Source organism: Perognathus longimembris, chromosome 14 (assembly GCF_023159225.1).
Source record: "Perognathus longimembris pacificus isolate PPM17 chromosome 14, ASM2315922v1, whole genome shotgun sequence".
NCBI classification, from domain to species: Eukaryota; Metazoa; Chordata; class Mammalia; order Rodentia; family Heteromyidae; genus Perognathus; species Perognathus longimembris.
Genome location: NC_063174.1, coordinates 26,234,929 through 26,247,571, shown reverse-complemented (window position 1 = coordinate 26,247,571; position 12,643 = coordinate 26,234,929). Strand labels below are relative to the sequence as shown.

The following is a 12,643-nucleotide window of genomic DNA, read 5'->3' as shown; positions in this document are numbered from 1 at the left end:
TTAACCAGGGATCAAGACAGATATTCTCTTGAATGGAAATTAATGCTCCAGTACTTTCTATTCTTCTCTACTCACACACACACATATATACAAAAAAAAAAAAAAAACCTGGAGACAATTTGTTACTTATGCATCCTTACTTCAAAATTAGGAAGCACTTCACATTATTCTCTATGGCAATAATCTAAAAATACTCCTTGAGCTGGAAAATCCAAATGTCTCTTAAGCAGGAGATTCTGCATTCTCTAAGGTATGGCATTTTAATTTTCTATTCTTTACTGAATGGAATCTTAACAGACTCTGTAGAAATAGCATATATAGTGCTCAGGAATCAAGCATTCACTTTCCAAAACTATAATCAAATTAACTTCTAGCAGCAATCCATTAAGAAATACCAACCATAAAAAAATGATAAATTCCATGCATGCAACATGGGCACAAAGTAATTTGCCAGAAGATATTTAAGAGTTACTGAAACTGATCATAAGTTCTTGGTAGTAAGCAGGCATAGTTTTAACATAGATCTAACTATTATTAATATTCATGCACTCTAGGTAACTCCTTGACACGAACAGGTTTGATTTCCTACTGTACAATGCTAGTGGTGTTAAGTGTTTTTATTTAAGCTCTGGAAACAGTGCCTTTGGGGGAAAATACCTGAAAAATTGCTTATTTAAAGGTTACTTTGTCTTACTTTGTTTAAAAATAAGCAATGAATTTTGATCATAAAAACTACAAGTTTTATTTTCTACTTCCTTGATGGTTTAACAAACACTGTTGGTAAATTTGTCTACAGTTGCATGCTACTACTTGTTTGAAATAATAATAAATAATAGTTTGCTGATTCCCAAGCCTGTTGAGGACTTACTGCTTGTCCTCTAACTGCCAACATAAATGATACAACTTATGTCTTCATGTGAGGTCATAAGCAAGCTGGGCCTTCCCCAAGGCACAGTATTCTTATACAAGGTCACCAACACTCTTCTGGCTATTTGGGGACTACAGCACATATAAAATGAACTTGTTTGCTGACAGTGGCTGTAACACCCCTCCTATTCACTACATGTCTGATACTTCCTAAAAAATAATTTTGAAATTCAATTAAGCAGAGTTAAATGATGCTCATGTTTGTGATTTTCATTACCCATAAGTTCTAAAATTTTTATATTAATGGGATTTTTGAATTGCAAATAGGACCTATCTATCATATGGTTAAATTTAAAACTGGCCTTGAAAGAGAAAAATCCTAGCTCCTATAAAACACCAACTTTATTACAATGCTTTAAATACACAGATCTACGATGAATTAAATGGATGATTATTTCATATAAATGAAATGTATTAAACTCCTCTAATTTAATTCACTATAAAAATGCCCCTGAAAGGGACAAGTCATAAATAAATACAGAAACTGTCACAACCTTACTATTCGTAATTCAGTATACTACAGTGACACATCCAGCTTTCAATGTGCTGTTTTACTCATATGCTTTCTACATTAGGGCAAAGAAAATATAAATGAATTCTTGCCAACCATTAGCAAAGATTGAAAAAAATGCAGTGTTAATGACATCTTACAGCTTTTAAAAGCAAGAGAAAGATGCAGGAAAAAGCAAAAATTACATAGTAATTGGAAGAAATGAATAAATTGTTCTTTCAATCTAAGTCATGTTTACTGAAAAAAATGGAGCTTTTACATCAACACATTTAAACAGAAATTTGCTTTTGAAATACAATCTTTGTTTAAAAGGTACAGAAAGTCTTTATGTCCACCCCAAGAGCTAAATATAGTGAATGCTATGTGAACAATTACCTGGAAAAGAAAAAAACTAAACCTGTTAAAAGAATTAATTTGCTGCACACCAGTCAGCACTAATCCCACATGTACAGTAATGTTCTCGTAAGTGATGGGAGAAAGAAAGAATCAGACTGCTTCTTGGATCCAAACTCTTTGACATCCAACAACAAAATGGAATGATGATTTGGTCTGTAAATGAATAAAGTAGTGAAATGTCTCCTAAACAAATTTGGAGAAAGGAGTCAACCTGGAAAGGCATAAATATATTTACTGGATGCTAGGACTGAGAAAAAGCCATCACTGTAATGGCTGTACACAAACTGTGTCCTGCTGTTGGGTTTATATTCACAGAAGAAAGGGTTTAGAGGTTAAGTTTAGGTCATACAACAAATGAAATTGTAACAAGCCAGCTGACATTGTATAATGTCTTCTTCCACTCAATCAATAGGCTACTGTTAGTCCGATTACCATAGAGATGGCTTCTCTTTTCTGAAGGGTGTCTATTGTTTGACAAAACAGATTTGCCACTTGAACTGGGTTGTTCCCAAAGGACGTGTACCTTGTCAGTTATTTGTATTCAAAATGATGAAACATTTTCATATTAAAATGTATGTGAGCGATAATATTGTTAGATCCTGTTTTGGAAAGAAAGCAACTTTCCCAAAATACTGCATTATTAAAGCCACTCAAATAGCTAGTATAGTAGTATTACAGTTTTGATTTAAAAACATGAGCACAAGTATAAACATTTATCATCAGTGCTGTATATCAAAAGAAAAGGGCCACAGGCTTATCTAAAACTCACATAAACAAGCACAATAATTAACCAAAGCTACTTTTCAATGTGGACAACACACAAAAAAATATTGTCCAAAGTTATCTGGATTCTGAAAAGGCTTTAACATAATATTTTTACAGCAGTTCTTGTGTACAAGGGCACAACAATATTTTGACAAACTTAAAAAAGTTTTGGATAACAAGCACTTTATTTAACTAAGAGCATCTGTATCTGCGTAACATTTAAATACACACGTGTTATAGAAAAAGATCTCTTAAAGTGAAGATGAAGTATAGAATAAATGTATTAGTTTTATTAAATGTCTGCCTAAAAGAAATGTGCTTATTACCTGACTTGTGTATCTGTAATTCCAAGGTACATCACCTTTACAATAAATAAACAAATAAACAAATGTCTGTCTTAAAATGACTTGTGAAAATTTGCAATTCATATTTTCAATGAAAAATACATTATGTAGAATTTCAACTCAGATATTTAAGAACATGAAGAGCAATTTTCTTTCAATGAAATAATGCTAGCAGATTCATAATTATAAAAGACTCAAGAAAAATAATTCTGATCAAAATCATTGTAGCCATTTAAAAAAGGAATATATTCATAACCCTAATCAACATATGCAGTGATGTTATTTTAAATATTTCACACTTATAGATTCAGCTGCCACTGAAAAGAGGTTAAGATTAAATATAAGCAAATTAAATAATGCACATACATTTAGCAAATGATCAACAATGGCAAACTACAAATAGATCTCAAAGTAAATTTTATAGTTACACATATTAACTTTTGCCTGTTTTTAAATAACACAAACAGAATTTAGAATGAATTTAGCTCAAGGACAATATTATGACTATTATACTATAAAATATTAGCCTCAAACAATAACATGTGAGGGGCTCTTGCCTAGTGGCAAGAGTGCTTGCCTCGTATTCATGAAGCCCTGGGTTTGATTCCCCAGCACCACATATATAGAAAAACAGCCAGAAGTGGTGCTGTGCCTCAAGTGGTAGAGTGCTAGCCTTGAGCAAAAAGAAAAAAGAGAAAGAATAACATGTGAAATTATGTCTACTCAAATTTTACTATAATTAAATTAAAATTATTTTTTACAATAACCACTTGCAAAAATTTTTGCAAGAAGAGTTTTTTTGTCCTCTCTATCATCAAATGTAATTTGTATTTTTCATTATGATCCTCTTAAACATTACTTTAGGTTAGACTGCATTTTGAGATAGAGATAAATCTCACAGACAAATGAATTCATTAATGTATTAAACCAATGACCAAATGAAAAGCAGGAAACACTAAGAAAGGCTTCATCAGTGAAATAAATGTAGTCTAATTTGTTCTCCGTCCTTACAGCTACAATAGTATAAAGTTAAACCTCACTAAAACCACATCCCAAATGTTCTTTCTCTTCAATTGCATCTTCATTTTAAAAAGTATCCAAGGTGGTCATATTTAGAATACAATATAATTAGACATCAGGCCCAGCTTCATAGGCAGCTGTCCATCAGCAATTCTGTGAGTAATTAAAAGATTTTTACTATTTACTAAAAGATGAGCTTTTATACTGTTGAATTAAACTGGCCCATCTGCATCTCCATGAAATGACAAACCTCATTAGTTCTGCCTAACCAGAGAACTGTGATAATGAACTGGTGACACCTTCACTCCATTGTACAAAGCAGGACCAACTGGGGAACCATCTGAGGGTTGAATGCATATGAAATGACTGCAAACTAAGGGAGTGACATCACAAGAGTTAGAGAAGCCACGCGGGCAACACACAGAAGTCTTTCTTCTTCTTCTTCCTCTAAAAATGTATGCAGTTGGCCATAAGGAATCCATATCTCTAATTACTCAAACTTAAAATTAAGTCACCAACTACTTTACCTGAAAACGGTGAAAAAAAGTAACGATGCAGCTACTGCTCCAAATAAGCCACAGAGAAGGTTGACTCGGTAGGCAACAGAACCAAAAGGAAATAGTATTATCGCCAGTTTAGCCACCATTGTGAACAAAGGATAGCCAGGAGGATGGGCAACCTATGGAAAAATGGGCAACAATTACATTTTCATTGGAAAAGAAGCATCACACTGGCTTCAATTGAAGAGAGGCCCTTTTCTAAAACAAGGAGTAAACTTGCACCATTGACTAAACGTTTGAATAGTGGTTTCCTATTGTAATCCTCTTGTGCCAATACAAATAAATATTTTCTTCAGTGGATCTAGCAGTGTCTACCTCATGGTACGTCACCTAGAGAAAGGGTGACATATTTTATTGTCAGTTCTTAAGCAGTTTGTTCTCTGGGTTCACAGTACATTAAGGGTCATTTAAAAAGCTATTTAAAGAAAAAAAAATCAAGTTCTGAAATATTGCCTTGGTTAGAAAGTTGAAAGACCACACCGATATCGGATTATTCACTATGCTGACAGTTGGAAGGTCTTGACTAAAAGGATCATACACCATAATAAAGTTTATTAAATAATAAACTTATTAAAACTGTTAACCCGATTTATTCTCTCCGGCTTATACAAAATTTGGGGTGATAATAAGCCCAGCTACTGTACATATAGTAAAGGCTTTGCTTTATAATTTAGTTTAATTGGATTTAAAACTTAAAGTAAATTGTCACGTACTGTACTTATAAGTTACTAAAAACTAGGGTTTGGAAATAAATTAATCTACTTTACTCCATGCTTAATTAAACTTTCTTAATTCCTAAAACTGCTAATGAGAGCATTGATTAAACAATAAAACTAATACTTACTCCAAGCTCATGTGCGGCTGTGATCAGTTCCCCTGCGAAAAAATAATGTAAAACCAATAATTACTATTAGAGAATGACACTCCTCCAAAGTTTTTCAAAATCCAAATGCTTGCACTGGGGTTTTGCATTAATTTGACTGGATAAAACTGTAAATCTGTAGAGATTTAACAGCATGAAATAGCCTAAAAATACTTCCTCCCTTAGGTCTGTTTGAACAGACCTATCTTTGATAGGTCTCAATAATTTGTCAGTGGAAATACACCTTGACTACTCATTTTTTTTTTTTGAAGAAAAAAAGCTGATTGTTCCCTTCTGAAGGTTATGGTCACTCAGAAATATGAAAATGCTTCAATAAAGTATCTGTGTAATATTTTCTCAAGAATTTAGTGGTCTATAAAGATGCACTTGTATAATATATAAGGTTGCAGAGGTCTGAGCCTGTCCCCACATAAAATGTGTCATACTGCCCTAATAACCAGCATCTGGATACCTTGCCTACATTAATTACATTACATTTCAACATTTTAAAACAATTTCTTCCAGGTTATTTGGTCATTTCTCCTACAATGCACTTAAAAACCATTAGATTGTTTTAGTTTATATGTATAGTTCCTCACTGCTAGTGGTTATTTAAAAAAATACAATGCCTGTTTATTAATATTCTAAGTTTTCTGAGCACAGAGACTGAGTCATCTCCATGCATTATGGAACAGAACAATGAAAGACATTAGTCAATACTGGTTTGTGAAAGTGACAACTACCTAGCAGGAAAAGAACTAAGGTACATTTTCTATCCTTCAATAGGTACCAACGTTTTTGTTTCATTTCTACTGTCTCAGCTCTAACTAGGACTTGACCTCCCTTGGCCTGGATATAGCAAGGCTTGCCAAATCTCCTTGAGTTGGTTACTGATATGTGACTCCCTTGGCCCATACCATATACAAAACAGGCTGGATCCTATCCCTAATCTGAAATTTCTCAATGGCTGCTCTATTACTGAATTAAGTTCAGATTTTTCAGCAAACCAGTTAAGCTATCTGTACTTTCAAAGTGTCTTTGGAAGGCTTACTATCCATATGACTGAGGCTCACTCGCCCCGCAAGATCCGAATTTCCAGCATTTCTGGAGTGGCCCCTTTCACATCCCTTATCACTCATTTTCTCAGCCTGCCATATATATTTTCCCCTATGTCCTTCAAAGCCTAGTTCAATCACCACCTTCTTGATGACAGCTCCCTGCACACACCTCCTTCCCTAGCCTCTTTCACCAGAACCAGTCACTTCTTTCTCCTTCTTGGAACCTACCCAAGTCTGTTTCACACTTACTGAGATTGCTGCAGTCTGGGTAGCTGTTTTTAATCCTCTCTACCAAGTTCAAAAAACATTTTCTTATCCATGTCAGGATCCTGCCAAGACACCACCGCTTGTCCTTCCCCCGGCACAGAGCTGACCAGAAGCCTGGCTGCTATAAAACTCATTCCTCTTTCCAGAAACCCCCGGGGAGGCCACTCAGGCACATACACATTGCTTACATTAAAGGTTATCTTTTCAGTCTTCTGAAGGTACTCACAGCACCTCAGACAAGATTCTTCTTGTATCTTGAATACTTTTAAGAGATTAAATAGTAACAAACAAAACAAAAAAAACCCAACAAACAAACAAACAAAAAAACACAAGCAAACTGAAATCCTCTTGAGTTCTTGCTTTATCCCAACTTCCTACAATGGGGTCTCCTCAAACTTAAGTCCTATGATACTTACATCAGAACTGCTTAGTTTGCTTTCAATGGAAGACTCCTTTTTGGAAACACAAATAAGATCCTCTGTTTCCTAGGCAATTCTGTAGTGTATCAGGTTTAATACAAATTGGCATCAAGTTGTCTGAAGATTCTTAGTTTACCAACCAGATTCCCTCTATATGTTTATTGAATCATACTACTACATTGACATAGATCCAGTCTGTTAAAGACACTACCTTTAAGCTGTGTCAACCTACATATAGGTGAACTCAGTGAAGGCTACAGTCCCACTCTCCCCACAAAGTACCCCAGCACTGATGTCTGTGAAAGAACTATACATGTCAAGTAGTGCAATAGTAATTTAGCAATGCCATAAAATGTGAAGGATTTAGGGGGCATAACTTAAGACTTCTCAGGAAGAAGACTGCATGCTTTATTTTGGTTTTGAGATGTGTTCTATTTATTGACAGAAAGTACAATTCAGAAATATTCAAGGACAATACACTCAACATACACAAACTGATAAAAAATTTAACATTTTCCATATGGGCATATAATTGGAAAGATTTATTAATCCCTCTTTAAAATGAACATGAAACATTAAAAATTACTTTTTAGCATCAAATTAAACATACACTTTAAATATCACTATGCATATGATGGTGGATTTAACAATGAATTTTAAAAAAAATTTTGGTGAGAACTAGATATTAAGAAAATATGCTCTAAACTAGGTGCTGGTGGCTCACACCTATAATCCTAGCTACTCAGGTGTCTGAGATCTGAAGATCGCAGTTAGAAGCCAGTCAGAGCAGGAAAGACTCTGAGACTCTTATCTCCAGTTAGTCCCAGAAAGAGCCAGAAGTGGAGCTGTAGCTCAAATGGTAGAGCTAGCTTTGAGCAAAAGGATCTTAGGGACAGCACCCAGACCCAGATGAAAGGTCCAGGACTGGCAAAGAAAAGAAGAGTGCTCTAAGCCAGGTGTGATAGCTCACACTTGTAATTTCAACTATTGTGGCGGCAAAGATTAAAAAGATCAGGGTCTGATGCCATTCCAAACCAAAAGTTAGCAAGATTCCATTTTAAACAAAAAGCTGGGTATACGTGGTATGGCACTCCTAGAATCTCAGTGGGAGCAAGAGGAGTGCCATAGTAGGTGGTGTGTAACCTGAGGCCAGACCTGGTGGAAATGTGAGACCTTACCTGAAAATTTCTTAAGGAGAAAGGACTGCGTATGCGGCTCAGTGATAGAGGACCTGCTTAACAAGCACAAGGCCTTGAGTTCAAACTCTACTACTGCAGAACAACAACAAAAAAAACACATGTTCTGAAGTCAACCTATCTGGGTTCTTTCCCTGAGAGCCCTTACTAGCTTTGACTGTGCACATAATTTAATTCTTGGCTCTCTCTCATCTACAAGCAAGATAATAGTACCTATCTGGTAAGTTAGCTGGGAGAGCTAAAACAATCCATAAAAAGTACTTGGAATAGAGCCTGACAAACAGTAACTGCACAATAAGTGTCAGTTTATTATTATTCATGTCTCCCTCATCTTTCAGGCTGAAATAACCCTAAGTAGCTATAAATATTTTTTAATGGGAGCTGGAGTAATACAGTCGAATGTCCAAATGCTTGAAATTATACAGTGACTCCCATCATTTAGTACTCATCTTGGAAGCTGGGTAACTCCACTTCCTGCTACACTAATCAACCTGACTGGTTTTATAGGACCTGAAAGGAAGAGGAAAGGTAATGACTTGAGGATGGGAAAATCAAAGATTCTCAGTGTGGCAGTCAGCCTTGAGGCAGTTCCCAATAATGCCAACTCCTCTTATTCTCACCTCTCTTTACTGTGAGCTGGGCTTACTGATTCCCACAAATAGGGCAGTGTCTGATTAAGTTGCAAAGTGACAGAGGTGTCACAGCCAACCCCTACTTTTCTCTTGACAGAAGTCAGCTCTCTTATGGTATAAAGCCCAAAGAGCAAAGGACTAGCCTGAGTTTAGATCAGCGGCTCTCCAAATTGAGGCTGTGGAAGTGCAGGCCCAGGCCCATGCCATCTTGCCCCCAAATAGTACCGGAACCCACATTTCTGGTCTACAAACACCGTGCTTCAGTCACTACCTACAGGTTAGTTTTTTGATGCAACAAAAGGTAGCTCATCTCTTTTCTTTAGGGCATAGATTCATATCTGAAGTAACCACACCATTCTTACAAAATTAGCGGTCATTATAAGGCATTATGACCATCACTTAATTTTGTAGTAAAGCCAAAACCAGGAACTTGCCTTTGGTGTCAAATAGGGAACACATTATACATGTGACTTTAATGGCCCTCTGGTCACGCTTTACACTGCCTCTGGCGGCCACTTATTAAAGGTTTCTCCTCCAAATAGTGGGCATGGCTGGTTCCTCCTCAATATTCAGGTTTACGCTACAACCTCTTCGGAAACTTTCCCTGGCTTTCTGAAATCACGCTTCCCTCTCACTGCCTCCATAATTGAACGCAACTGAACATACAGCTGTTGCTACCAAGGAGGCTGAGATCTGAAGAACGCGGTTCAAAGCCAGCCTGGGCAGAAAAGTCAGTGAGCCTCTTATGTGCAACCAACCAGCAAAAAGACAGAAGTGGAGCTGTGGCTCAAGTGGTGGAGCACCAGGCTTGAGCGAAAAGGTTAAGGGACAGCACCTAGGCCCCCGAGTTCAAGCCCTCATGGCACCCCACCCCTAAAATGTAGTTGTTCACTTGGTCACTTGTATGTCCTCTCTAAGCGCCCCAGAACTCTCTCCGAGATAACGCCCCGCCACTATTCGCATTCCTCTAGCGGGAAAACACTGTGCACTAAAGAGGAAAGTTTGCACTCAGGACCAGAAAAATGATCTGTGGATGCGGGTGGAGAGAGTGGGTAGCTAAAGCCAGGGAGGCGAAACCAACCAGCCCCGCCCCCCGACTCGGCAACCCCGAAACCCCGGCGGCCAGCGTGACAGGAGCGGGGAGGCCGCGCCGGGGCGGCCCGGAGGGCCCCGAGGCGCCCGGGCGGGGCCGATCCCGGGGGGCACGGGCGCAGGGGCCGGCTGGAGGGCCCCCGAGCGGGGCCGACCCCGGGGCGCAAGGACGGGAGGGCGACCCGACAGTACTTTACCCGAGTCTCCCCCCGGCACCGAGGGGGGCAGCGTGTGCGTGAATACGGCGGCCACGGCGGCGAACACGGCGACGCCGCCGCGGAGGCCTCCGGAGCCCCGCGGCCCCACTCGGGCTGCCGGTCCCCGGGTCTGGTCCCTGCTGTCGCCATGGAGACCCATGGACGAGGGCGGAATAAGAAAGCAAGGACCCAACCGGCCCCAGGACTCGGGGTGGCAATGAACGTCCCAGCCACTGCGGCTTCCGGGGGAGTCCGCAAGCCGGACCGTACCTTTCCGCGCCCAGACAGGGGAAGCAAAAAAATTCCAGACACTCGAGAGACAAGAACTGGGAGATTCTGCTAGCCACTATCCACGACTGTTTGCACTCATGCAGTGTGTTCTACAGTGCCTGGTCATATGGAGGCGATAATTTCTTTAAACAGCGGTCTCGGGTACACACTATGGAAGTGTCCCCCCCCCTCACAATGACTTGGTTGGTTCCGACAGAGACTGAAGCAAAGTAGAAAACCGAGAGTGAGGAAGAGTTGCTCTGCCCCCTGTGGTGTGGGGTGGAACTGCCCAAAAGAGACCACAGCAACAGCCCTGAACTCAGATCCTTGTTAAAACAAGGCGTGGAATTAGAGCAATTCCAGTATGGTGCAAGGTAAGTCACATGTACAGCAGTCGCAATTATGTGTAACAGTAAATACGTCTGTAGAGATTATTTATAACGATTTGCATTATTGTAAATAACTGTAACTCCATGTGCTAACTATTTAATCACTGAATAACTTCCAGAGAGCAGCATGGTAGTCTTTCTTTTAGAGCATAGAGAAACTCAGTAGATGAGTTGGGAAACTTAAGTTTCTGGATTAATGAAAATAGCTCATATCATGGTAAAGATGTCTCCTACTTTAATGCCTTGGCAGGCAAGTGAACAAGGAAATGAACACAATTATTATATAAGTAACGGTTAGGTTTTTAAAGTAGGTAGCCGATAAAGGAGACCGCCACACAGTATTCAGGCAAGAGAGAAAGTTTATTACCCAACTGATGGCCAGTAGCAGAGATGATGCATGGCAGGAAAGAAGGGGCCACCCCTACTCAGCCCTGCCTTATCTAGGGCAGGGGTAAGGGGTGTGGTCAGGTGGATTGGGATGTGACCTCAGGGAAGGGGGAGGTAACTGCCTCCAGGTTTGCCTGTTACCCAGGTAACTGGGTGAAGACTTAAACAGGTGGGGGCATCTGCTTGGAGCCCTCCAGGACAGACCTTACATCCTGATATGTGCCTTGCTAACAAAGCTGCCTCTTTTCACAGGCCTTCGAAACTGAGGCTTGACCACCAATGTGCTTTGTCAGCAAAGATATCTAAAAGTTGTTTATTTTCTCTAGCATTGGCCATGTGGTGGATACTGGGTTTAACAGGCACCATGGCACCAACCAGCTCGGGCACCATTATGCCATGCCCATCTCTGTTAATGTGTTTGGTGTCCTCCTGGCCCTGCCCCCTCCAGTCAACATGGCATCCCACTTGAGTTGAATTGGTTTATCAAAATATAGTTTCTCCATTTTATAATCTGAAAGTTTTTGTTTACTAGCAAAATTGTTTTTCTAACTGGCCACGTGGTTCTAAAATATTGGGCAAAAAAATGTCATTTACTGTTGGAATTCCAAAATTTATTTTTGCATGCTATAATACCTATGTGCACAGTGTGTATATATGTTCCATGTGTGTATGTCTGTGTAAATGTCATTTGTTAGTGAAGTCTTAGAAAAGGGAATTGAAGAAATAGTGTAGGGAGAAGATGGTATGGGTATGTCTTAAATTGATACAAGACAAAGCTTGTTAAATTGGTGTATAATTGTTAGCTGTGATTAAAACACTGATGTAAAACCAGTATGCCATTCTTTATATGTCCATCTAGCTATATATCTGTGCTAAAACTCTCATCACATCTACTGAGTTTTATCATTGCAGAATTCTGTTAAGTATTTGTTGGTGAATTCTTGACAAGGTGCAGGTAAGCTCTACTCCTCTTGGTCTCCTTGTTGCTTTAATTGGGAATAAAAAAGGGCTTTGTGTAGCAAAGACTCCTTGGATTGCAGTTTGAAGCCAGCCCTGGCAGAAAAGCTCTCTTAAACTCAATCTCCAAACTAACCAGCGAAAAGCCAGACTGGAAGCATGACTCAAGAGACTTATCTCTAACCAGCCAAATGCTGGAAGTGGCATTGTGGCTGAAGTGGTAGAGTACTAGCCTCGAGCAGAAGTGCTCAGGGACAGTGCCCAGACCCTGAGTTCAAACCCTTGTGAATGCCAACTGGGGCGAGCCATCCCAGCAACAAACACCTAGACCCCTGAGATAAAGCCAGTTCAGGGAACTAGGATCATGGAGAGGAGTAAGAGAATTATGTCACTT

At 39.2% G+C, this 12,643-nt stretch overlaps 1 protein-coding gene across 1 annotated transcript in view; it reads right to left on the bottom strand.

Annotated features, from left to right (window-relative positions):
• The window catches only part of Tmem260 (transmembrane protein 260), a 51,990-nt gene extending 41,518 nt beyond the window's left edge, over positions 1-10,472 (bottom strand). Inside the window, exons 1-3 of the mRNA XM_048361880.1 lie at positions 10,247-10,472; positions 5,368-5,399; positions 4,491-4,642 (exon numbers count right to left, since the gene is read on the bottom strand). Coding sequence (XP_048217837.1) covers positions 4,491-4,642; positions 5,368-5,399; positions 10,247-10,406 — 344 coding nt within the window. The 5' untranslated portion in view covers positions 10,407-10,472. The remainder of the gene's footprint in view (positions 1-4,490; positions 4,643-5,367; positions 5,400-10,246) is intronic.
• Between the last annotated feature and the right edge of the window lie 2,171 nt (positions 10,473-12,643).